This window comes from Callithrix jacchus, chromosome 5 (genome assembly GCF_049354715.1).
Source record: "Callithrix jacchus isolate 240 chromosome 5, calJac240_pri, whole genome shotgun sequence".
Classification (NCBI taxonomy): Eukaryota; Metazoa; Chordata; class Mammalia; order Primates; family Cebidae; genus Callithrix; species Callithrix jacchus.
In genome coordinates, this window is record NC_133506.1 from 39,474,913 (window position 1) to 39,502,500 (window position 27,588).

Consider the following 27,588-nt stretch of genomic DNA (forward strand, 5'->3'; position numbering starts at 1 on the left):
GCCAGGCTGCGTCCTACGCCTGAGCCAAAAGGGGGCGCTGTTTCCGACCAATCCCACCTGGCTGAGTCACCAGTCCTGGGGCTCAGGAAGCCGCGTCCTTTTCAAACCATCCAAAGTGAGTTTAATACAGTCACCCACGACCCCAACTCATCTAACACACACACACACACACACACACACACACACACACACACACACACACCACACACACCATACACACGTCTGCAGACTGGCTAACTGGGCTGGCTGCCCATCTGCTTTCCCTCTGTAGGTTTTATCAAAGTCTACAGATTAAAACAATTCCTTCCTCATCCCCACTCCCACCCCCGCCCCTCCTGTGTTTCCTCCAAGCCCATCCTTCCTGGGATCCCAGGACGTTCCAGAGTTTTGAAAACCTTTTTTGCTTTTTTGAGACAAAGTCTTGCTCTGTCACCCAGGCTGGAGTGCAGTGGCTCAATCTCAGCTCACTGCAAATTCCAAGTCCCGGGTTCAAGAGCTTCTCCTGTCTCAATCTCCCAAGTAGCTGGGTTTACGGGCGCCCACCGCCACACCTGGCTAACTTTTGTATTTTTTTTTTTAGTAGAAACAGGGTTCTCGAACTTCCGACCTCAAGTGGTCCACCTGCCTCAGCCTCCTTAACACGCTGGGATTCCAGGTGTGAGCCATCATGCCCAGCCTAAAACCTCTTTATCACTAGAATCTACCTCATATGAGTCTCACAACTGCATTGCCTAGGAAGAGGACTGTGGGACAGGGATTAGTCTCCTCAGCAGAAGAGGAAACTGAGGCAGGGAAAGAGGGAGTGAGAGGACACATAGCCCAACTTTGGTAGGGTTGGGGTGGGTGGAGGAGCCAGGCTCCTGATGACAGGGTGTGCCTGAACTCAAGCCTGGTGGTGGGTGAGGAACCCACCCCTCCAACCCCCTCGCTGGGGACCATGGGCTTGAGAGAAACTTCACAGGCAGTGCTTATTCCTAGAAAGTCAAGACCTCAGCTTTCCTGCCACAGACTTGCTGTGTGCATGACCCTGGGCAAGTCCCTCTGCTCCAAGCCTCTGTAGAGTGTGGAGATCACATCAGGGTCCCCCACTGATGGAGATAGTCTATGACGAAACAACCAGTATCTGAATCACCTCCACCCCTTTGGGGTTCTGGGATCCTCTTTAAAAACGCCAAAGAGCTGGAGCAGAGCTAACAGCACCGAAGTGTGATAACGGTAACACCACCCACCTATTTCTCACTGCTTTCCACCGCTGGGCTTCCCATAAGCTTTAACAGCTAACATAATCCCCACTACTGGGAGGTAGGCACTGTTGTTAGCCCCATTTTATAGATGAGGAAACTGAGGCTCAGAGAAGTGAAGAAAGTGGCCAAGCTAGGATTGGAGCCTGGGGGGACTCCAGTTCAAAGGGCAGGCTCTTGATTCTACTGTCAGCTACTCATAGAAGTTTCTGGAAGTTTGCTTTGGAAACTCCACTGTGGAAGCTCTGTGGCCTTTGAGCTTTCATTCAAACTGAAACCCCTCAGCTGCCCCTCAAGTGTTGTAAAAATAAGGACACTGACGGGCAGGACCCACATCCCCCAGCCTCCTCCCACCCACCCTCCTTCAGCCAGCCCCTCATCCTGGGCCCACAAGCACGCTGCAGCCCAGCCAGAGCCCATGAGCAGATTTATTAGTGCACAGACTGCAGCATCCTGAACCCCCACCCCAAACACTGGCCCCCAAAGTAGGTCTGGGAGCTTCAGCAGGCACAGGCTTATCCCCAGCACAGGCCAAAAGAAAAAAAAAAAAATCAGGACAAGAATCTCCGATCCTGAGCCTGGAGCCCGTCAGCACTAAGCAGTGCCCCCGGCCCACTCCTCTCATGCTCCAGGAGTCCCGAGAGGTTCAGATACAGACGCAGAGCCGTGGGCCGTGGCCGGCTGATGGTGGAAGAATCTGCAGGTTCTTCTCCATGGAAATGCAGTCCTGGATGCCAGCCAAGCCACAAGGTCCCAGTAGGGCTTGAAACAGCAAGTGTGAAGCTGGAGGAGGTTTCCAAGCATTGAGGGGAAGTGGGAAAGCAGACCCCATCAGAAGCAACTCCCAGGTCTCAGAGCTGCCTGGAGAGGCCCTGCCACAAAGCCAATGCCCCCAAGGTCCACAGAAAACAGAGGAGGACAGCAGCGGTCCCCTCTGGCTCAGCTTGCATGCCTCGTCCTTCCCCAGGCTTGGAAGGTCCTGGAAACCCTTTCCCTCCATCCTCCTGGAGGCAGGAAACCATAGCCTTTGGCCTTCACCCCACCCCCAGCAAACAGAAGGGCCCAGAGACCTAGTGTGGTAGAAAACGTCTTTAAGTGAGGTACATGCAAGTAGCCGTCTTCTGCCAAGGAAGTCCAAGGGGCTTATAACTGCACCCAGGCTGCACCCAGGAGTCCCGGACTTGCTCCTCTCTTGCTGGGAAATGCTTCCTGACAAGCAGCCTGTCTTCTTGTCAACTGGTGTCTGCCTGAGTGTGCCACAGGGACATCTCCCTGGGCTTCTGTGCCCCCCTCCACAAGCCTTCAGTGGGCCCAGGCGGGGAAGGAGACAAGCTATTTCACAGGGCATCACAGGAGCTTTCTCTCGCCGGCCCCAGGGCTCCTGCAGGTGACCCTCTAGCATCCCAAACACACAGGAAACCCCAAATGCAATCCCAGCCTCAGGCTCAGACATACTCCAAAACAGGCTGTCATCACTGTGCCTTAAGCCCTCTTCCCGCCCCTGCCCCCTGGCCACCTGGTCAGCAGCCTCCCAGCCAGAGGCTCTGTCGGGTCTCTCTCGTCTATTGGTCCAGAAGGGAAGCTAACTGGACTGGTGGGAAGAGACAGAGCACTGTGTTCTGGGATATTCACACTGACCTTGTCCATTTCCTCCACTGTCACCCAGAACATCCACAGGCAAGGGAGGGAGTGCAGGGCACAGACTGCACAAGGACAGGCCTCTGTGCTGGTCTGAGGGTGTCTCAGCACCCAACCCACCCAGCTTCCCTGGGAGGCCTCAGTCCACAGACAAAGGATTAAATCAAAGTGGGGCAGCCTGGGAGAAAGGGGAGGGTGGGATGAAAGGGGGTGGGAGTGAATATTAACATCCTGGTTAGGTGACATCGAAAACACACAAAAGCCCAGGGAGGGGACAACCTAGGGGAAAGACAAAGGAGTGGAGGAGGACGGGGAACAGGAGCAGTTCAGTAAGCTCATGAGACCAGGGCACCTCTCTTCCAGCTCTCCTTGCCCTGGGCAGAGAACCCCTGGAGGCTGCCATTACACTCCATTCCTCTTGACACCACCGCCACCAGGCACAGGCACTATAGGAGACCTGAAACGTTTGTGGGGTGAACGTGAGCTGGACCATTGGGGTCTGGGTCCAGAGTCCAGTCCTCTTCGGCCACCCTGCCTGGCACTGCAAAAAGACGGTCTTCATGTCCTCAGCAGGAACTTCTGGCTCTGCAAAGAGACAGCAAAAGGGTCAGGTGAGGGAGGGAGGGTGGAGGCTGGGTGGCCAAGCCAGGTGCAGGGCTCCAGCCTCAGGGCTCATCTTCTCTGGGGCAAGATCACACCTCTGCATCCCCCCAGATAGTCTTGTCCCTTGGTTCTGATACTCAGCAGGTCACAAACAAGTCGCCGAGGGCTGTCCTGGCCCTGGCCGCCTGCCTCTTCGTCTTCACAGGCTGTCCCCTTTGCTGGTGCGTTCATCTCTTCCCTCCTCCTCCCCCACTGTCATCCAGTTCACTCCTTTTCAACCTTCAGGCTATTAAAGGAATCAGTGCCTGCAGGAAGCTTTCCCAGAGCCCCTGGGAAACATGGAACCTGCAGAGCTCAAGCGTTCACCCCCAGGGCAGCACCTACCAGGCTGGTATTGTCATTGACTGTTTACATGGTGACAGCACAGACTCTCCTGGGACAGATTAAGAACCTCCAGCCCAAACTAAGCTCGAATCAAAAAAGAGGGTCTGGGGAAGAGGCAGAAACCCCATTATTATCACCAAGCATGAGATTGAGGCTGTGAAGGCTGGTTCCAGCAGGGAGAAGATTTTCTTCATCTTGTAGATACTTCATCTTGAAAGCAGTGAGGGCCACTCTCCTTCAGCCCAGCCCAGCCCCCTGCACTTCACGGGACCTTACCCCAGCCCCTAGCTCCATCATGGGGAGAAACCAATGGGCAGAGGAACAGGAGGAGGCTGGGAGGCCAAGGGATTAAAGACTGAAGTGGGGAAGAGAGAAAGCGAGCATGGAAATGGGCATCCCACCTCATCCCATCCTCTCCTTCATCCCATCCCATCCCAGGTGAGCTCAGCCTAGACCTGTTCTGCTTGTTTGAACTGCAAGACTTTTCTGTAGTGAGTTCTAAGTTCAGGGTCACTTTCACTGTCTTAGGGCAGGAGTGAGTCTGTGCTGTAACCCCAGCTTCCAGCACAGCAGTACATGTTGGCAAAATGAATGAGTGAATGAAGCCCTCAGTGCTTACCTGACAGAGAGCAGGTGCACTGCAAACACTGAGCTAATGAGGAGAGAGAGAGAGAGAGAGAGAGAGAGAGAATGTGTGTGTGTGTGTGTGTGTGTGTGTGTGTGTGTGTGTGTGTTTGTGTGTGTATTGGGGAGGGGATGATCTATCAAACCACACTCTAGGTCCTGGCTTCTGCTGGTGGGTGAGCCTCAATTAGTCAAAGGACTGTCATCCAAGTACTGAGTAGGTCCCTCCTCCCTGGTGCTCAGAACTCCCCGGGGGGGCTCCCACCCCCCATCTATCCTCCAGCCGGCTGGCCGCACCTGGTAGTCAAGGTCAGGTCAAGAGGTGAACGAAGAGGATGGCCAGGCCGATGTTCAGCAGGATCACCATGCAGATGAGGATGGTGTTGGGGACCTGGGAGCAGTGAGAGAGGCTGCCTGAGTCCCCATGGCCTCTGAGACACCCCCACCCAGGTCACAGCAAGGCTGGCGAGAGCAGGAGCTTCTGGATGGGCCTTCCTAAGAGCATTGCCGGCTTTATTCACTGCTGTATCCTGTCACTCGGCCAGCAGACCATCACAGCTGGAGGGACTCTTGGAAATAACCAAATCAGGCCTGGAACCCATGCATCCTGCCTTCTTTACTACTAGTTCCCCTTGGGATGCATTCTTCAGTCCCTCAAAGCCCAGCTTGTTTTTTCTTTTGCTGCCAAGCCTAGCTCCCTGCCTCCCATAAGTCAGGAGGTCCATTGGGCCCTTCCTCCACCTGCAGGAAGCCCTCCCTGATACATCTTGTAGCAGATGCTGCTGGCGCCCAGCCCAAACCCCCCTGGCCGGGCAAATGCACCCACCCTCCAGCTGCTCAGGCTCCCAGCTGCCCCCTGCTCATGAGAACTGCCTCTGCCAATGGGATACCAGGTATAAAGGTACCTGCCTCAAGGTGTGAGGACTCTGTGAGGCCATTTACCCTCCAAAGTGCTCTGTGGCCAAGGCCACACTCCACTAATCCCCAACCCTGCTGCACTTCCCCCTACTCTATCTGCTTCCATCTCTTGCACCCCAGTACCCCCCAAATCCCCTGCACCTGAATCCTGCCTCAAAGCCGGCTACCTCTAGGGAACCCGACCTTACGCACGCCTTCCCCGACAGCCTGCCTCACCTCTTCCACCTCCACCTCTGTCTCTGCCGCCAGCGTTGCCTCCTTCCGTGCCTTCTTCTTGGCCCCAGCCTTGGTCAGCCCTCGGGCCTCAGTCTTGCGGGCCTTTGGCCTGGGCTCGGCTTTGGGGACAATAGGCTTGGGCTCCAGCTTGGCAGGGGTCTCGCGCACAGGCTCGGGGCTTCGGAGCGTGGGCAGCTGCAGCGGGGCAGTGGCCGGGGACGAAGGCACGGACTCGGAACCAGAGACCTCAGGCTCGGGCTGGTCCTCGAAGGGCGGGGGCTCGGGCGGTGTGGTGCGCACGGCATAGCTGTGGTAGCCCTGGTAAAGCGCCACCTCTGGCTCCCGCAATGGCGAGGGCGGCGCCTGCAGAGCCTCGATGGCCATGCGCTCGGTAGCTGGACGCTTGGGACTGCGGCGGACCGCGCCCTCGGAAGGAGTGGCTGGCCGGCTGCCCTCGCCGCTGGGCTCACCGTTCCAGGCGCCTGGGCCCAGCAGGCCGTCCTTGGATGCCCCAGGCCGGGGCCGCTTGGGCTGCGGGGGCGTCCCGGTCGGTGATGGGGGGCCACCCTCGGGCCGAGGGGTCTCGCGCTCGTGTAGTTGCGGGCTCTCGCGGGGCGGCTCCCGGAGGCCTGCTGCACTGGCGCCCCGGTCGGGAGGCTCCAGCAGGCTCTCCGAGTTCTCCAGGATCTCCTGCAACAGCCGGCGCTTCTGATATTCCGGACCTGCCAGGGCAACACAGGGAGGCTGGGCTCGAACCCCACACCACTGCTGGGTGATCCCGCACCAGCCGCTTCGGCTTTAGAGCCTCATTCATGGACTCAGTTGGCACTCGCATAGCATTGACAAAGTGCCAGGCACTGTTTTAAGCATTTTCCAAATATTAACCCATCTAATTGTTGTAGTAACTCTATGAAGTTGATGCTGCTGTGAACCTCGAAGGGAGGCTCTGAAAGATTAAATCACTTGCCCAAAGTCACACAGCTGCCAAAGCGCACAGCCAGAACTAGTACCCAGCAGTCTGGCTCGAGAGGTAATGCCCTTTACTATGGCACGCGTCTCTTTCCATTCCCTTATCTGAAACATGGGTCTGATCATAACTGTTTCATAAATACGAGTGGAAGGATTGAGAAAATGCCTGTGAAAGGCGGAGCTCCGTGCCTGCACAGACACAGACCAGCAGGGGGAGCGCTGGGAGCAGAAGTGAGGGATCCTCCAGGCACAGGTCTCCGCTCCTAGGTTATCCATCTGGCTTCCTTTCTGCAGCCAGGATCACGTTTAGAAAACACACATCTGATTATGTCGTTAACTTAAAAACCCTTCATTGCAGAGAACGCTGATCTCTGTCCCTCAGGGGCTCCCACCACTCTATCCATGTGCAGGATCTCTACCAAGGCCGGGAGGTCCTCCTTACTCTGCAGCCTCGATTCTCAGCACCCACAGCCTACGTTGTGATCTAGCTTCCTGGCATGCTGCTCTGACCGAGTTTCTGTGCCTTTGTGCTTCCTCCACCCATCCCAGCCAGCACTATCTGGTGCAGCAGTTCTCAAAGTCTGGTCTCTGACCAGTGCATCTGCATTGCCTGATCCTTAGAAATGCACATTCACAGCCGGGTGCGGTGGCTCAAGCCTGTAATCCCAGCACTTTGGGAGGCCGAGGCGGGTGGATCATGAGGTCAACAGATCGAGACCATCCTGGTCAACATGGTGAACCCCCGTCTCTACTAAAAATACAGAAAATTCGCTGGGCATGGTGGCGCGTGCCTGTAATCCCAGCTACTCGAGGCTGAGGAAGGAGAATTGCCTGAACCCAGGAGGCGGAGGTTGCGGTGAGCCAAGATCGCACCATTGCACTCCAGCCTGGGTAACAAGAGTGAAACTCCGTCTCAAAAAAGAAAAGAAAAAAAAAAGAAATGCACATTCACAGGCTCCACCTGGGACCTATTGAATCAGAAACTCTGAGGGGTGGGCCCAGCAATCTGTGTCAAATTTAAGACCCACTGACTTGATAGACTCTTGTTCGGCTTTCAAGACTGAGCTCAAATGGCCTCTCCTGAGGGCAGCCTTCTCTAACACCTCCTCTTGCCTAACTGGGTTAAGTGCTTCCTTCGAGCTCCCTCTGCTCCCATTCTAACTGCACAGCACTCATCCTGCTGTGTGAAATGGAACCATAATCGTGAGACAACAGCCACAGTCGCTGAGAGCTTACTGAGGACTGGGCATGTACCTTATATGCATTTAATACATGCACAAAAAAACAGGTACGATTCTTACTCCCATTTTACGGATCAGAAAACTGAGGTTTAGGGAGGCTAAACACCTCACTCAAAGTCTCCCAGCTGGGAAGCAGTGGAATCAGGATTTGAATAAATGCAGAGTCCATTTATTGTACCTCTAGCTTTGTTGCTTTTGTGATTCTCTGCTCCCCTAGATTTTGGACCCCACTTATGTACCCCTAGAACCTGGCACAGTGCCTGACATATGGTCAGTGCTCAATGCTTGACTGAAACTGTTGGGCAAGTGCAAGAAGCCATTTTTCCCTCTCATCCACCAGTGACTTCTCCCCTCTAAGCTTCACCAGCTCCAACTGTCTTCCCTGCTCAGAGCAGAGAGAAAAGACCTGGAGTGCCTCTGCTGCCCTCCCACGAGCTCCCTGCATCATCCCATCCCATACTTGCACAACACCGCAGTTTCCGAGACTCACGGGCATCCAGGAAACCACTTGGGCATCTCAGATGCCAGCAATCAAAGAAAAGCACCCATCCCAGAGAAAGCCCTACCCTGCCCATCCTTCCCTGGTTGGCCCTACCTGGCTGGTAGAAGTCCGGAGCCAGCTCCCTGGCCAAAGTGCGAGCAATGTTGGATTCCTGATTGGCGGCCACTGCAGCCTGTTCTGCTGCCTCAGCTTTGGCCTTGGCGTGGCTTGTCCTATGGAGACAACGTGGCAGAAGACTCAGGATCCTTCCAAAGAACCAGCCTTCTGGCCCTTCTCCCTAACCCACAAAGAGACATGCTAAACAGAGCATTCATTCACTTGGGCAGTCAATGAATACTTATTGAGCCTCATGGCCCAGACTGCTGTGTATTCTTCAGATCATTTCCTCTTCTTTCTGAGCACAGAGATAGACTACATTTCCCAGCCTCCCTTGCAGTTAGGTGTGGTCAGGTGACTGAGTTCTGGCCAATGCATTGTGGGAAGATATCATGTATGCTATTTCCAGGCTTGGCCTATAAAAACCTCTGTGCCCTCTTATTTTTCCCCAGCATTGCTGGTTGAATGCAGAGGCCCCAGAACAGGGTGTTTAACCTCTATGTCACAGATTCCTCTGGCAGTGCAATGAAGCCTATGGATCCCTTCTCAGAATAATGTTTTCAAATACATAAAATACATAGGATTACAAAAGGATGCAGTTACTTGACATACTGTTTCCAAAATATTTAAAAGAACACATTTGTAATATAATAATCTATATCCTTATCTATCACATTAAACAAAATATCAAGTCTATTAACTACTATAATTTTAAAGTATAGATTAGCATAAAGGATATTTCAAGGATATCTAATTACAACATGTAATATGACATGAAAATGTGAGATTTCTATTAGTGACAAAGTCACAGCTACTACTAGTACTATTATGATTTACTGCCTATTTCCACAACTGAAGAGAAGGCTAAGTTGCAATTAGAGTTAACAAAAATATAGATGTAGCTTTTCCCATCTGTAGCGGGCACTTTTGGTGCCCTACACAGATCCCTTCACTGGGCAAATATGCCCACCTCGGCTGATGTGAGTGTTGGCTGCTAATGACTCCTCACTACCCCAGAGACTTGTAGCCCATAGAAGCCACCTTGTTCCAGAAGTTAAAATACTGCCCTGCTTACACCTAAACCCAGGCAGCCCACATCAATGACTGATACTGGTCAGCCTCCTCTTGCCCCAAGAGGAAGGAACTCCAGCTGCAGCAGCTACAATCCACACTCCAGGGCCCCAGGTGGACTGGCTGAAGCAGGTCTCCAGCTGAGACCACATCTTTGTTCAGCTCCTTCCCTATGCCATCCTGCGTCTCATTCTCCTCTCTTCTGGAAGCCTCCCTCAATAAATCACTTACATAAGCATCCCCATTTCAGGCCCTACCTCTAGGGAATCTAACTGAAACCGTCCAAATTCACGTACCCCTGGAAATCTACCCACAGAACCTCCTGTGGACTTCAAGTTAAGAAATCTGAGCCCATAAATGATTGCACAGAGCAAAGCCCCTTCCCACAGCCCCATAGTTGCATGTGACAGGAGCAAATCTTAAACATTCATTGTGTTAAGCACCTGAGATTTGGGAGATGTCTGTTTCAGCTGTCAGCCTAACTCACAAAGGTACCTACTAAAGTAGTAACAGTCCAATTTCCGAATGGGCCAGGCACGGTTCTAAAGGAGCTATGAAGATTATCTCATATGATTATTCTAATGCCTTAGGAAGCTGATGCTGTTATTATTATCCCTATTTTACAGAAAAGAAAATTGAAGCCCAAACAGGTTAACCAATTTGCCCAAGGTCACAGAGTCCTGAAGTGCAGGAGCTGGGATTATTGAACCCAGGCAACGTAACTCTAGAACAGAGGTGTCCAATCTTTTGGCTTCCCTGGGCCACATTGGAAGAATTGTCATGGGCCACACAGAAAATACACTACCACTAATGATAGCTGAAGCTTTAAAAAAATCACAAAAAAGAATCCTGTAACACTTTAAGAAAGTTTACAAATTCGTGTTGGGCTGCATTCAAAGCCATCCTGGACTGCATGTAGCCCACGGGCATGGGTTAGACAAGCTTGCTCTGTGTCAGGAGCCGAGCACAGCCAGGAACTGAGGGCAGAGACTCTGTGGACCAGAAAGGCCACTATCAGCTGAGGGAGCTGGATAGTAAACAAACCCAAAAACTACTGAATAAAATGCAATTAGATAATAAGTACCAAGTGACAATTGTGAAATATGCTGTGAGGGAGGAGTAGAGGATGCAATGAAGACGCAGAACAGAAAGACTTAATGTTGGCCGGGCGCGGCGGCTCACGCCTGTAAGCCCAGCACTTTGGGAGGCCAAGGCAGGCGGATCAACTGAGGTCGGAAGATCGAGACCAGCCTGACCAACATGGAGAAACCCCTTCTCTGTTAAAAATGCAAAATTAGCCAGGCATGGTGGCGTTTGCCTGTAATCCCAGCTACTCGGGAGGCTGAGGCAGGAGAATCGCTTGAACCCGGTAGGCGGAGGTTGCGGTGAGCCAAGACTGCACCATTGCACTCCAGCCTGGGCAACAAGAGTGAAACTCCATCTCAAAACAAAGAAACAAACAAAAAAAAAACAAAGGAAGAGTTATGTCGACGGGTGGTGGAGGTGGGCTGGTCAGGGAAGGATTTCTTCAGGATGTCGACATTTGAATTGAGACTTGAAGAAACACATACATAAGGCCCATAAGAGGTGGGTGAGTCAATCAGCCAGGTAGACAGAGAGCACATGGAAAGACCCTGAGACTGAGGAAGAGCTCGATGCCTTCAAGGAGCTACAAAGTCAAGTCAGTGTCCACTCCCTACAGATGAGTTAATTCCTTCAAGAGCTGATGTGTGTGTGTCTTCATCTCAGTCTCCAGCAGAGAACTGGTCTCACAGTAATGGAGATAAATTCCCGTAATCTCCTTCTATGCACTGGGCCTTTTATCCCTTAAAAACCTCAAAACTGTGAGGTAGTGAGGTAGTATTTACCTGTCCCTACTTCACAGGTGGGAAAACTGAGGTTCAGAAAGGTATCTTGCTCAAGGAAACAAAATAGGAGTTAACATTTACAAAGAACTTACCACATGCCAAGGGCTTTACAGAAATTAGCTTGTTTAATCCCCCCAGTAACTCTACAGGGTAGATGTTATTCCCACCATCTGTCTCTGCAGAGGAGGCATCCAAGGCACAGGAGAGTTCTAAGAAATCCACCCAGGCCAGCGCGGTGGCTTGCGCCTGTAATCCCAGCACTTTGGGAGGCTGAGGCAGGAAGATCACTTGAGCTCAGGAGTTCAAGACCAGCCTAGGCAACACAGCAAAACCTTGTCTCTAGTACAAATTTTTTTTAAAAAGAAATTAGCCAGATGTGGTGGTGCATGCCTGTAGTCCCAGCTACTCAGGAGGCTGAGGTGGGGGGACTGCTTGAGCCCAGGAGGTCGAGGCTTCAGTGAGCTATTATTGCACCGTTGCACTCCAGCCTGGGCAACTGAGAAAGACCATGTCTCAAAAAGAAAAAAAGAATCCACCCAAACTTATATAGCTAGTAAGTAACAGAGTAAGGATTCAAACCAAAGCATTCTGGGATCTAGAGTCTGTATCCTAAACACAGGCTTGACTCCACTCAATAACAAGTAGCAGAATAAGATTCCAAACCCGGAGCTGTCTGATTCCCAAGCCTCTGCCTCTCCACTGTGCCGTATAGCCATAGTAATGTTTACTGAATGAATGAATGCATGGCTGAAAGCAGGCATGCAGGCGTGCACATGTGCAGGGGCCAGGAGGCAACCTAGGGAAGGGTTAAGAGCACATAGTTTTGGAATCAGCAGCCCTGGATCCCAATTTTGGTTCTGCCAACGCTGGAGACAGAGTAAGATGACCGAGACACTCACTTCAGGGGCAAAATTTACGGGGCTGCCAAAAAACTCGGTGAGCAAGAGAAACAATATTTTAATGCAATATTTTGAAAAGTCAAAATCAATGGGAAAATAAATTCTTGATGAACAACCTATGAAGAAAATTTTTAATAAAGCCTGGATTGGACCCTGCACTTGGATTCCTCCCTCACTCACTCACTCACCTCACCCCACCAGGCCTCTAGGACCTTGGGTACGTGCATAGCTTTACCTTCCTGTGCCTCAACTTCATCTGTAAAGTGGAGATAATAATTCTTCCCTCCTGAAGGAGGGCCTTGCTGTGGGCCAGGCACAGTGGCTCACACCTGTAATCCCAGTACTTTGGGAGGCCAAGACAGGCAGATCACAAGGTCAGGAGTTCGAGACCAGCCTGGCCAGCATGGTGAAACCCCGTCTCTACTAAAAATACAAAAATTAGCCAGGCATGATGGTGCTTACATGTAGCCCCAGTTAATCAGGAGGCTGAGGCAGAAGAATCACTTGTACCTTGGCGGCTGAGGTTGCAGTGAGCCGAGATTGTGCCATTGCACTCCAGCCTAGGCAGCAAAGTGAAACTCCATCTCAAAAAAAAGAAAGAAAGAAAGAAGGAAGGAAGTTGCTGTGAAAACTGTGAGAGACAACACGTGCAAATGTTTAGCGTTGATGCTGATAATGACGGGGTGATGGCGGCAGTGGTGAAAGAGGAGGAGGAGAATGACTTTGTACATCAGAACTGAGTGTGCTACATGCATATCTCCTGGCTTATTTTTGCCTGCACAAGAGTATGAGACAAAGTTGTACACTTTTTAGAGTCACTTCCCTGGGAACCTGAAACCCCAGGTAGGAGGAGGAGGGAAAGGGCTGGGCAAGCCTTCAAACCGAGAAAATGCCCTTTTTTGGTCATGTGAACTGAAGAATGCCCACTTTCTGGTGCCTTTGGAAGCTGTGCCAAGGACTCCTCACAGGCAGAAAAGCAGCCTTTCCGTATAGCCCTGGAAGACTTTTGGGGACCAACTGTGTACAGCCAAAACACGAGCAGCCACACAGTCCAGGGCAATGAGCGCTGCTGTGCTGGAAGGAAGCGCACTCCTCTGTCCATCTCCATCCGCCTGGCCTGCTGCATCCTATCAGCCCTTCTCCCCATGTCCCATGCTCTTGATGTCTGATCCCAGCCTTCAGGCCAGGAATCCCAGTGTTCTTCAGCACCTTCCCTCCCTCCCCACCTCCTTCCACATCTACAGCCCATCAATCACCAACGCTGGTCTCTCAGACTCTCTTTGTAGCTCTTGAACCTGCCATCTCAGACCCTCTGCCACTCCTCCTGCAGCCCTCCCATTTGTCTCCCCTGCCTGCAGCCTGGCTCTTACAGCTGCTCCTGCACACAGTGGCTCAGCAAGCTTACTTAATCCACAAGCCCGTGGCCTCGCCTCTTGCTTCCAATCTTTGCAAGACTTCCTACTGTGCTCAAAATAAAACCCTAACTACTTGGCATGGCCTTCAAGGCTCTCCAGACCCTTGCCCAAGGTGGTCTGGAGAGGGTATACCAGCAGCTGGCAGGTGAAGAGTGAAGGCGGAATTGCTGAGGCTGGGAGGCTATTGCTTCTAGGCCAGTGCCTTTCCTAATGCAGTCTATGACTCAACATCCTTATCACCCGCAAGCTCAGAAATACAAACTCTCGGGCTCTGGCCAGATTGACTCATTAGAACTGGAAGGCAATGAGCCTGGGAATCTGTGTTTTATACTCCAGATTCTCACTAAAGTTTGAGAAACAGGTGTTTGGCAGAGAGAAAAGTTAGCTCCGTCTTGAAACTGTTCCCAGCCTGCTCAACCCCCTAGGAGCCTTGGATATTTTCCTTTCCAGCACCAGGGGCCCCTCCCTGAATCAAGGCCCTTCTGGGGAAATGCAGGAAGCATTCTTGCTCCTCTGACCATGTACCGTGTCTGGACCCATGCCTCTGGGTGAAGGTCTAGAGGATGGCTCTGGCCCTGCTTGGGGGAATAGAGCAGGGAGACTCTTCTTGATTTCATTTGGATTAACTTTCATCAGCAGGGTTAAAAATAAGGCTGGTGTTTCTGGGAGAGGAGCAGGGCTATCACCCAATAGAGCCACTTCTAAAAGCACCCGCCCCACCCCGGCCTCCTTTCCCCACCTCCCCTCGCAGTCCCTTCACTGCTTGGTTGTTTCCCAGTTGTCTCCACCAGGCATTGGTGGCTTCATGAGGCCAAAGGGGGACACTCACCAGACTTGCCCCGACTCCAGGCCTTTGCTTAGGCTGTTCCCCGACCTGGAAGGCTCTTTCCCCTCCTGCTGCGATCCTGACCTTAAAGAGTCAGTTCAAGACCCACCTCTACGTCTTGGTTCATTCATTTAATACAACTTTATGGAGTGCCTGCTATGTGCCAGGCACTCTTCTGGGCACTGAGGACACAGAGGCAAACTGAACATCCGAAAATCCCTTGTATGGCCGGGCACAGTGGCTCACGCCTGTAATCCCAACACTTTGGGACGCTGAGGCAGGAGGCTCACTTGAGGCCAGGTGTGTTAGACCAGCCTCAGCAACACAGCAAGACCCCAACTCTATCTTAAACAAAACAAAACAAAAGGAATAAAGAAAGAAAGAAAACACAAATCCCTTCCAGGGTCAGCAGATGACAGTGGTAGGCTAAACCCAGCTGCTGCCAGCTTCTGTAACACCCATGAGCTAAGAATGGCATATTTTTGAATGGTTTACTTTTGTTTTCAAGAAAACAAAAGTAAAACCAGGCGTGGTGGCTCACACCTGTAATCCCAGCACTTTGGGAGGCTGAGGTGGGTGGATCACTTGAGACCAGGAGTTCGAGACCAGCCTTGGCAACATGGCAAAACCATGTCTCTACAAAAAAATACAAAAATCAGCTAGGCACAGTGGTGTGCACCTATGGTCCCAGGTACTTGGGAGGCTGAGGCAGAGAATCACTTGAACCTGGAAGGTAGAGGTTGCAGTGAGCTGAGATTGCACCACTGCACTCCAGCCTGGGCAACAGAGCTAGACTCTGGCTCAAAAACAAATTTCATGTGACACATGAAAATTATATGAAATCCAGATATGTGTGTCCCTGTAAACAAAATTTTGTTGAAACACAGCTATGCTCATTCATACTGTCTAGAGTTAAGTAGTTGCCATAGAAACCATATGACCTACAAGTACCAAAATATTTACCACCTAGTCCTTTACAAAAGTCTGCCCACCCCTGTTCTAATGTATTCACTCAACAAATGTCTCTTCTACTATTATTATGAATAATATTAACCTTGGTTATTTGTGGAGCACTCTGTGACCAGCCTTATGCCATGGTCATATGTGTTTACACATATGACCTCAGAAAGGTGGAGGCACATTCTCAAGGTCACAGGCTAGAAAGTGAATCTGCACAAGCTCTTACGCATGACACCAAGCTGCTTCCTTCCTGGTGCCACCTCTGAGTCAGGACCATCATGTGCTGGGACCAAGGATGGGAATGGAGAGGACCCAGCGGCAGGCTGGGGAGCTTGCAGCCTAATGCAGCCCTGCCAGGTCAATCAAGCAACATTTCTGGAAGTCCATGGATGAGCAGAGTCTCAGAGCAAAGCCTAGAAATTGCATGGTGGAGTGGCAAAGAGGGGCTAACTCTGGCCAGGCTGCCCAGGCACAGACCCTGGCTCTGCTCCTCATCACCTTGAGCTCAGTCTCCTCATTGGTAAAATGAGAATAATAAGGGCACAAGTCTCCAAGGAATGGTGTAAGGAGTAAATTAGTTATAGTCACGTGGCTCAGAACACAGGAAGTGCTACCTAAGGGCTTGTTACATAAAATGAGAAGTACAGTTTTAGCCTGGGCAACACTGTGAGACCCCATATCTACAAAAAAATAAAAATAAAAACATTAGCTGGGCATGGTGGCTAATGGTCGTTGCTACTTGGAAAGTTGAGGTGGGAGGATTGCTTGAGCCGGGGAGGTCAAGGCTGCAGTGAGCCATGATTGCACCACTGCAATCTGGCCTGGGTGACAAAGCAAGACCCTATCTCAGAAAAAAGAAAAAGGAGAAAAAAGAAAAGGCATAGTGCTTTGGAGGAGACTGAAACAAAAATCCTGAATGTCCTAAATGCCACTGAATTGTTCACTTTAGAATAATAATAAAAACAATAATAAATCCTTCAGCCCAGGAATCCCATGGTAGGTTTGGAGGATGGGGGCAGATAATCAGTGTCCCTGGCTCGGGCCACTGCCAGCCTCTCTGGAGGCTGCCGAGGTGGTTACAGGGAAAGTGCTGCCCAGCGTCTTCCTAAAGAGGGGATGCTTCCAAAGCCACTGCCCTACCCTCTCCCGAAATAGCCCCTTGCCCCTGGCTCTGGCTGGCCATGGCCATTTCCCCCAGAACAATCATGGTCAGGCTAATCTAGAGGAAGGACCACAGCTGGGTGTCCAGTATTGGCACAGATAGCCCCCTATGAGAAAGCCCGCTCCACCCCCAAGGATGCAGGTACAGTCAGGGAGCCCTGACCCATGGGATCTTCCTCTCCCCACCCAGGATTCTATTCATTCTCATTTGGCAAATGTGTGCTGAGCCCCTGCTATGTGGAGCCCAGAACTGGGTGCTAGAGACATGTACAGTGGTCAAGGAGGCAGGCAGTGCCCTACTGGGAAGCCCCTCACAAGACGGGTTAAGGGCACAAACTCAAGTCCAATTTGTAGCACCATCATCTAGATATCTGACCTTTGCTCTCTGGCCTCAGTTTCCTCAATTCTGAAATAGGGATAAGAATACTAAACTCACAAAATTACTGGGAGTTTGAAATGAGATAGCACAAATGTGCTTAGCATAAATGGAGCACGTGACAAATATCAGCTATCATTATTAGTGTTTTTGTTACTATTATAACAATGCTTACAACCATTCACTTCCAAAATTCTATCATTTGCCAACAAATGGATGTGTCATCTAAACATCATTTCAGGGTTCACCCACAGTGTAGCACCCATCAGTACTTCATTCCTTTTTATTGTCAATATTGCATTGTGTGGATACACCATATTTTGTTTACCTGTTCAATAGTTGATGGACATTAGGGTTGTTTCCACTTTTTGGTTATTATGAACAATGCTGCTATGGACATTTGTGTACAGGTTTTTGGGTGGACATGTTTTCATTCCTCTTGAGTATATACCTAGGAGCAGAATTGCTGGGTCCTGTGGTAACTCTATGTTTAACTTTTGAGGATCTGCTAAACTGGTCTTGAGATGGCTGTACCATATCATGTTCCATCAGCAACACGTGAGAGTTCCAGTTTCTCCACATCCTCCCTAACACTTGATATCATCTGTCATCTGATTGTGGCTATACTAGAGGTCTGGGAAGTGCCATCTCACTGTGGTTTTGATTTGCATTTCCCTGATAGCTAATGATGCTGAACATCTTTCTATGTGCTTAATGGCTGGCTGCTTGTATATTTTCTTAGGATAAATGCCCATTTAGACCCTTTGCCTGATTTTAATGAGAATTTTTTGTCTTTTTATTATTAAGTTGTAAAATTTCTTTATATATTCTAATGCAGGTCACTTATCATATATATGATTTGTAAATATTTTTCCCATTCTCTGGGCTTTTTCACTTTCTTGATGGTGCCCTTTGAAGTACAAAAGTTATTTTATTTTAATGAAGTCCAATGTAGCTACCTTTTGTCACTTGTGCTTTGGGTGTCATAACTAAGAAGGTTTTGCCTAATCCAAGGTCACAAAAATTTACTCATATTTTCAGCTAAGAATTTTATGGTTTTAGTTCTTATACTTAGTTCTACGAACATTGTTTCTAATAAGAAAAGATGGGAAATAACTTAAGGGCTCGTCGCACCCAATGAGGTAGGTACTACCACCATTTTATAGATGAGGAAACTGAGGCACAGGAAGGTTGGGTCATTTGCTCATGCTTGTTATAATGAAAGTAATAATGAAGGCAGACATGGGCCCTGCCCTTGCATGATGTAGAGTCTGCTAAGTAAGACGAGACAAAGTAAAAAGTCTTGAGTGCGGAACAAGACTATGGGGCAGAAGAGAATCCGTGTTACACGTTCCTAATTTGTATTTTATTATTTCTATATTATAAATATAAGATATACTGTATATACTATAAAAGTAAAATGGCTTCCTGAAAGAAAATTTTGGAAAATGAGCATTTTTTTTTTAATAAAAAATTGCTATTAACATTTTGGTCTTGTTCTCTTTTAAAGAGACAGAGTCTCACTCTGTTGCCCAGGCTGGGTGGGGTGCAGTGGTGCAATCATAGCTCACTGCAACCTTGAACTCCCAGGCTCAAGTGATCCTCTCATCTCAGCCTCTCAAGTAGCTCAAATTACAGGGGCACATCACTGTACTCGGTTAACATGATGGTATATTCCAAGTTGGTTAGGAACACAGCTACATGACTGTGGGTAACTTACTGAAATGGAACACAGCTACATGACTGTGGGTAACTTATTGAAATTCTCTGTGCTTTGATTTTTCCATCTGGAAAATGAGGTTATGAAGAGCCCTTATCTCATAGGCTTGCAGGGATTAGAGAGAGAACTGACCGGCAGAAAGCATCTGGAACAGGGCCGGGCACATAGCAAGCTCAATGCAGATTTGTCTAGCTGAGGTGAGGAGTAAGAGTGGTGTTGGGGATTCTGAGGTTGGGGGGCTGTGACAGCCCTCATTTTGGGGGGTGCCCTTCATTTATGTAGAACCTCTCCATCTTGGTAGTTCTACCCAAATCCCCCAGCCTCCAGCTAGAGCGGGGCCTCCTCCAGCGAGGGAGTGGGTGTGTGAGCTCTCAGCCTAGGAGACGGGGCAAAGTAGTAAGAGTTGCTGCTTATCAACTGGGCATGGCGGCTCACACCTGTAATCTCAGCACTTTGGGAGGCTGAGGCAGGTAGATCACTTGAGGTCAGGAATTTGAGACCAGCCTGGCCAACACGGTGAAATCTTGTCTCTACTAAAAATACAAAAATTAGCCAGGTGTGGTGGCGCGTGTCTGTAATCCCAGCTACTCCAGAGGCAGAGGCAGGACAATTGCTTGAACTCAGGAGGCAGATGTAGCAGTGAGTAGAGATCGCACCACTGCACTCCAGCCTGGGCAACAGAGCCAGGCTCTGTCTCGAAGAAAGAAGAAGAAAAGAGAAAGAAGAAAGAAGCAGCAGAAGCAGAAGAAGAGGAGTTGCTGCTTACTGAGAGCTAACTATGTGTCAGACACTCAGCCAAGGGCATCAGCTGAATAATGGCCCTAAAGATATTTGGTTCTGGTGCCTGGAACCTGTGGATGTTACCTTCTATGGCAAAGAGGGCTTTGCAGGTACAATTAAATTAAGGATCTTGAGATACGGAGATCATCCTGGATTAGACAGGAAGGCCCTAAATGTAACCACATGTGTCCTTATAAGAGGGAGCTTTTGATAACAGAAGAGGAGAAGCCGACGTGTGATGGGCGCAGAGACGGGTGTGATGTGTTTTGAAGACAGAGGAAGGTGCCATGAGCTCAGGAACGCAGGGGGCCACTGGGGGTTGAAAAGTCAAGGACTGAGATCTTCCCCTTAGAGCCTCCAGAAGGAAATCTGACTTTAGCCTTCCAACCTCCAGAACTGGAAAAGAATAAATCTGTATTGTTTTAAGCCACCAAGTTTTGTAGTAACCTGTTGCTGCAGCAACAAAACCAAACCAAACAACCTGTGTGATCTCCTGTCGTCCTCAAGACGATCCTCTTCACAGGGGAAGCAGCGCGGGCTCAGAAAGTCATTTGCCCACGGCTCATAGCTAGTGAGTCCAGAGCTGGCTCGAGCCCAAACCCAGGTCTCCCTGGCCCCAAAGCCTTTGCTGACCTGCACATCTGCTGCACCGCTTCGACTCATGCCCGCTTTCCACGGGGCCTAGCAGCTGTGGTTACCACAACCCAGCCTCGTCCCCCACAGGGGCATCAGGAGGCCCCTGAGTTATATATTCCTGACATTCCTGCTGCCTGTCTGAGAGGGCCTGGGGCTGCGTTGCCAGCACGTTCCCCACATCCTTCACATCCCACAAGAAAGCCTGGCCCTTGGGGGCTAGCATTGCCGACTGCACTTTAGCAACCAATGAAATGACAGGGAGGGAACCTCAGGCCTTGCTCCTCCCCCATCAACCAAAAGAGGAGTGGACCCTGCAATTCAACCTGGATTGCTGCCTGCCATCAGAGAGGCTTCCAGCTCCAAAACCACACAAGGAAACTTCCTTTTCAAAACATCTATGCCTGATTTTAAAATTTTACAAACTACAGAAACCATCATATTAAAGCAACAGCACACTGAAGTCACTTCGCTAACACAATAGCTATTTCGGCTTTTGAGCCTTGCTTGTCTGTCCAGGTGCACGCCTACTATTTTTTCCTTTTTTGGGGGGTGCCCTTCATTTATAACACAATGTACACATCTATTTTTTATCAGGGCTGTGAACAGAATCAAGACTCCATTTTTGAGGCATGGTGGTTAATAGCATGGAATCTGAAGTCACGCTATGTGGATTTGAATCCCTGACTTACTAGCTATCACCCAGACAAGTCACTTAGCCCCTCCATGCATTGATTTTTCTCTTCTTGACAGTGAGAGGTGGCGGGCAGATTTCTCAGATGGCTCCTGTATTCCCATCCTAGTGTAATTCCTTCCCCTCGAGTGTGGGCTGGACCTAGTGACATGCATCTAATGAACAGACTATGCAAAAGTCATGGGACGTTATTTCCATGGTTTGCTCAGACTGTGATGCCTCTCTTGCCACCAGAGTCTCCTGCTGGCTTTGCTGTAGCAAGCTGCCATGTTGGAGAGGAACTGAGCCCCACAGTCTCATAGGCTGCAAGAAACTGGATCCTACCAATAACCACATGTGTGAGTTTGGAATGAATCTTTCCCTGGTGGAGCTTTCAGATGAGACCACAGCCCTGACCAATACCTGGACTGCAGCCTGAGAGAGACCCTGAGCCAGAGGACTCAGCCACCATGTCCTGATAACTGACGTGCAGAACTGTGAGACGACAAATGTGTGTTGTTTTAAGCTGCTCTGTGTTGGGATAATTTGTTATGCATGATGGGTAACTAACACAGTGGGGATAATCATGACTACATCATAGGCCAATGAAAATTAAATGAGGTAGTGGCCACAGAGGGTTAAGAACAGTGCCTTGCAAAGAGTAAGCACTATAGAAGTGTTAGCTGTTCCTACCATACTTTGATAATTTATTCACTTAACTAATTTTCCATGTTTCCATAGACTGACATTTATCATTTAATTGTTCAACCATTTTTTTCTTTAAAAATCTAGCATCTACATATTTCTGTGCTAGTGATACCCCTTCTGGAATGTGACCAACAGATATACTCAAATTGTACAAAATGACACATGTATGGGTCCCAAATGACTTCTGGGAACTCTTGTTCCCATCCCCATCATTCACTTCTTTATCTGGTGAACTCCTATGCAGCCTTCAGCACCCTTCCCCGGCATAGCTTACTCTGACTGCCAGCTCTCTGCTCTTACCATCTCCTGCACTTAGCTGCCAGGTGACTTTGCCTTTCTGTGATTAGTCTGTGAGCTCCACAGTATTTATTGTAACACTGTAATAGCTAAAGCGTAGAAACAAAGCGAAAGTCCAGCAGTAGGGAGCTGGTTAACTCAATTACAGCATAGCCATTTGAAAGAGTATTATGTAGCCAATACTAGGAATAAGATTGCTCTTTATGTATGACCAAGAGTGAATTCCATGATACATTAAGTCAAGAAGCAAGGTGTAAAAGAATTTTTATTGTATGTAACACTTGTGTAATCAGACAACCTGTTTGCTCTTCTATATAGAGACTATTTATGGAAAGATAGGTAAGAAACTTATAATACAGGTTGCCCGCTGGGAATGAGGTGGAAGGAAGACAGACACACACACACACACTCATGTGCGCACGAGCACACACACACACACACACCCCGACATTTGGGCTGGGTATTTTCCTTTTGCCCCATCTCCTCCTCTTGCCCCACCCTATCCACTCCCTACCCAACTCTGTGCCCAGGGAGATGGTCTCTATAGCCTTCGTCACCAGCACCCTTGCTCCCTGGCTTACAATGTGTCCCGCCAATTGGGGGCTCCAGCGAGAGGCTGGAGAGGGCTGGGGTGTATATTCCCACCTGGCTCCCTCCTCCACACCTGCAGCTCTCCCTGCCCCCCCCACCACTGCCCTCCACAGCTGCAGCTCTCACCCCCTACCCCCACCCTCCACAGCTACAGCTCTCACCCACCCCAACCACCCCATCCCTGCTCCAGTCATCACACTGTTTCCCTCTCCCCAACCTCGTGCCCCTTCATACCTGGGGCATAGCGGTTCCCATGGCTGCTAGTCCTGGATGCCTTAACATACCTTGTTAATTTTTCTGCCCACATCTCTGCAAACAGCACCTTCATTAAAGTCTCCCCAATTAAACCGTTGGAATAGACCTCTTCCTGCCAGGACCCAGAGTGAAACAACCCTGCTGGATATTCTGAAGGTGTATATGTTATACTCACTTCAAAATGAATAAATAAATATTTAAAAACCTCACGTCTATTGGTACCAGGACTTTTAGAGGTCTGGTTTAATTTATTCCTACAACAACCCTAAGGGGCAGGGGTTATTATGTCCACTGAATAGGAAGACTAGCCCCGCTCTGGGGGCAGCCACGCAGCCGGGAAGCTGCGGGTTGGGATGGAACGGCAGTCTACCTGATTCCTGAAGCCTCATCACTAGCACCCTTGCTCACTGGCTTCCAGTTTGCACAGTGACTGGGGGCCCCAGCAAGAGGCCAGAGAGGGCTGGGTGTCTATTCCCATTCTATCTTATGGCAGGATGACCCTAGGGGAGAGTCTAGTCTAATCTCCTGCCTATGAAGCAAGAAGAAGACGGCAAGGCCTGGGTTAAAGCCCACGTTTCTCAGGCTGGTCTTGTTCCATCTAATGTTCTCTAATGCCTTCTTAAAGCATCTTTTACTGGAAGGCATGACTGAGAGGTAGGCAGGGGCGATATAAATACATATGTATATAACCACCTGCTGTGCTGAGTGGTTGACCATGTAGCTACTGGGTGCTGGGAAAGATCAAATGGACAGAATAGCAACAGTGGTTGGCAGGATACCTGGGGGGCTCAGGGAGGCTGCTAGTTACAAAGCAGTACAGACTACTTTAATATTTAATAATTGGCATGACTGTACCTACTGGGGTGCCCAGCTAGATGCTAACCCTGGATGTATATTTTCCTTCTTATGCTCCATCTGGTCCAGAAACTTTCCCCAGAGGCCACCCCCAGGAGATCTGGTCTTGACTCTCTGCTTAAGACCCCCAAAGTGCCTTTCCTAGTGCCTGAAGGATGAGATGGAAATGCTTTCGTATGACTTCATGACTTAGCTCCTGCCAACCTCTCTGGTCTGACTCCAAACTCAGCCTTCTAGGCAGACAGAAACTTCCAGTTCCTCAAACGTGCCCTGTCTATTGTTTCCATCCCTGGGGTGAAAGCACAGGCAGTTTCTTCTCCTGGGAACTCTTGTCCCCATCCCCATCTTTCACGTCTTTACCTGGTGAACTCCTACACAGCCTGCAGGACCCTTCCCCAGCATAGCTTACCTAACTGCCAGCTCTCTGCTCTTACCATCTCCTGTACTTCCCTGCCAGGTCACTTTGTCTTCCTCTGATTAGTCTGTGGGTCCCACAAGGGCCAGAAGCTTCACTGCTGTGTGTCTGTCATCAGACAGAAACTGGCACAGAGCAGGACTATTTATCTGAAAATATCTAGGCTCACCAGGAATGTGCTGGATAAATGTTTCATTATACGAATCACATATACTTGACTGTGAGACTCACAGAGCTGGACAGACCCTCAAAAATCATCTCATTTCCTTTAAGACCAACACAGGAACAAGAAGGGGAAACTGAGGCCCAGAGAAGTCTGTGTGATCATTTTCCATCACTGAAAGTTAGTCATTGTGATTGTTACTCTGTTATAGACATACTGGAAGGGTCATGTACTACGTGACAGGCCCCATTGTAAGTACTTGTACATATCATGTCACTTTACCTAAACAGCAGCCTTATGAGAGAAATACTATTATCACCTTCAGTGTACATGTGAGAAAACTGGGACTCTGAGCATTTCAATAACTTGCCCAAGGACACACAGACACCAAGGGATGGGAAGTCAGTCTGGGTGCACAGGAGGTGCTCATGGAAGCCTTGGGCAATTGAGCTGGCACAAAAACATGATTACATACCATGGGTTAACAGAGAGTAAAACCAACTCCAGCTGCCATCAGGCCTCTTGCTTGGGGAACCTGGAGGCTTCAGATGGCTTAGGAGTAGTGAACATTTCCTTCAGGAAACAGAGACAGCTTGAAGGTCCTCCCACCCTCTCCTGAGGGCCATGACTGTCACTGCGCTCCCGGATGAGGACAAAGTCTGCTGGAAAATGGCCTCACCATCTGTCTACTCAGTCCCCTGGGTGTCACCCAGCAAGAGGATGCTGAATTCCCTGGGACTCAGCGCCATCATCCTCATCCTCATCAACGCCACCACTATGAATAGGCAATACCTACTGTGCACCTACTGGGTGCCAGGGACTTGCATGTGTTTTCTCAATTACTTCTCACAATATTCTCTAAAGTAGGTATCACTATCCCCACGTCAAAGGTAAGGTATGTAACCCACCCAATCCACACAGCCAGGCTTACACCCAAATAAGAAGATGGAAGCATTAGTTACCGCTGGAGTCAGACAACCTGCTTTCAAACCCCAGCTCCCCTATTTCCAACTTGCATGACCTTTGCCGACTCAAGGAACCTCTCCCGGTCTCAGTTTCCTCATCTGTAAAATGGGTTACTAATAGCACTTAGCTATATTAGTAGCTACTTCTTGTAAGGGTTATGTAAATTGTGGTATGTGAAGAGTATATTCATTCAGTTGTGACAAGTATTTACTAAGCACTTAATAGATCCTTTCCTGCCAGAACTGATACAACCCTTTTTGATACTCTGAATGTGTATATAGTATATAGTATACATGCATATTCAGTATACAGTTTACATGTATGCGCTGTGCTGGGCTAATCTTGGGATATCATTGTGAGCAGGAGAGACTTGCCTTCTGGAGCTTACAGACCAGCTCAGCATTGTGCCAGCACATAGTAGGCACTCCATGAATGTTAGCTGGTATTTTTTGCTATTATTACTTAGTGGATTTTCTTCCCAAGGGTCAGGCTCCCACCTGGGGCTCACTCGCCCAGGAACCTGCTGACTTAGCTTTCGGTGAGCTCTGCCCCTGCCCCACCCCATCGGAGAGCCAGCCTGCAATGGCATCTTACAAGTCCCCAGTCAGCAGACATCTCCTGCCTAAATAAGGACAAGGCGCCCAGGAGAGCTTTCTGTGAGCCGGAGGAATGTGACAGCTGAGTCCTCCCAGCCCAGTGGCCTCCCCCGCCTCCGGCCCCTCCCCAGGCGGGGCTCGGCTGGGGCATTCCAGCTTCTGCCAGAGCAGCCCCCAATGTCACTGACACCCACTCGCTCCCCACCCCACACTGCTCTAAAAACTGATAAGGAGCTCTGGGAAGGAATTCCAGGCAGCTCCATTTGCTCCTGGGGGTTGATGACCCTGTTGTCACAGGGACAGGGGAGGAAGAAGCCACCAGGAGGGGCCAAGCTCAGCCTTCCTCTGGACAACTGCGTCCCTTTGTTCAAAACGCACTTCCAGAGATTGAATTTGGCCCCAGGCACCATGCCAGGTACTGGAGGTCCAGAGGGGATTCTGACCCTGTCGCCTTATCCCATCATAGCGGTCACTGGGCCAAGTCTGAATCCTGGTGTGGGGCAGGGTGGGTGGAAGTCATATCTACTCATGAGGTCAGGAAAACCTCTTAAGAGAAGTTCTTGCTGAGGTAACAGTTGATGATGTGCATTCAAAACCCAATCATGCTTCTCCTCAGCTCTGTGATCTTCAATGAGTCACTTTATAGCTCTATCCCTCTATTTTCCCACCTGTGAAATGGGGATGATAATAGCATCAATTTCATAGGGTTGGAGGAACTGGTATTTGAGGAGTAAGAGGCCGTATTTTCAGGCCTTGTTTAAGGTGACCACAGAGTTTGTCATTCAAACTAGGGCATCTGACAGTGAAAGGCAGGCTGCTCATAATTATACCCAGTATGAGCCAGGACAGTCCCAGGCGCAGAGGGCTGTACAGCAATCCTGGCCTTGACCACACCAAGGAGCCAAAGGTCAGCGACCGTGTCTCTCTCATCTTTGCAGCAATGGACACTACACTCAGCAAACAGTAGGTGCACACGAGGGGTGTGAAGGTTTTGTTTTAAACATATCCGACCTTTGGATTTTCCAGGTAGAATAAGTACCCTGTATGATGAAGACATTTAAACTCAAGACTAGAGCTAGAGCCCGAGCAAAGATTAAGGAATGTAATGCACTAGTTAAAGAGATGTTTATTGAGCCCTTCATGTGAGTCCATGCCTGGCCCCTGGGGTGTTGGGATGAAGGGGAAAGAGGCATCCTGAGAGAGTGAAACAAAGAGGTGAAGGATTCCATTCCCAGTGACCAACCCTGGTTAGCTGAATAACGAGGACGGATTTGGAGACAGGGCCTGTGACGTAGAAAAGACACCATCAGGGAAGGATCAGGTCTCGGGTGGGCCTGAGGGATGTGCTATCTATGAGAACAGATGAAGTTGGAGAGAAGGCACTCAGGGGAGGGGCAGGGGAACAGCCTGGACACTGGCAGCAGGGTGAGCAGTAGAGGGGCCATGCTGAGTAGACTAGGTTACATCATGGTAGCCACATGCCAGGGGCAGTCCCTTCCCCACCCCTTAAACACAGGCTGATGTGTGGCAACCCACTTGACTCTACTTCCCACAGCAGTAAAACCAAGCTTCGCCCTTCGGGGTTGCCCGATGAGACAATGCCTGTGAAGCTTCCCTCAGTTCATGGCGTGTTGCAAATGAAGGAGGAAAATGCTTCGAGGGAAGGAGTTCTGTCTGTGTCATTCACTGATGAATCCCCAGCACCCACTACACAGAGTCTGGCTCAGAGGAGATGCGGAATGCAAATTTGCCGAATGAATGAACAGTAGCTATTACTACCACCACCATCATTATTATCATGATCATCGTCACCATGTAGTGATAGGGTCTGTCCTAGCTGGAGCAGAGGAGGATAAAAAAGGAACTTTTCATAGACTAGGAAACAGGCCTAGACACGTGAAGGGATATGTCCGAGGTCATGCTGCCAA

General features: G+C 49.8%; 1 protein-coding gene across 2 annotated transcripts in view; it reads right to left on the minus strand.

Moving 5' to 3' along the window:
* Positions 1-1,651: 1,651 nt before the first annotated feature.
* Positions 1,652-27,588, minus strand: part of JPH2 (junctophilin 2) — a 77,455-nt gene continuing 51,518 nt past the window's right edge. For both annotated transcript variants that reach the window (XM_003732833.6, XM_035298664.3), the window contains 4 exons: positions 8,430-8,548; positions 5,625-6,346; positions 4,788-4,881; positions 1,652-3,464 (listed from right to left, as the gene is read on the minus strand). In XM_003732833.6, the coding sequence (XP_003732881.1) occupies positions 4,801-4,881; positions 5,625-6,346; positions 8,430-8,548 (922 nt within the window). In that variant the 3' untranslated portion in view covers positions 1,652-3,464; positions 4,788-4,800. The remainder of the gene's footprint in view (positions 3,465-4,787; positions 4,882-5,624; positions 6,347-8,429; positions 8,549-27,588) is intronic.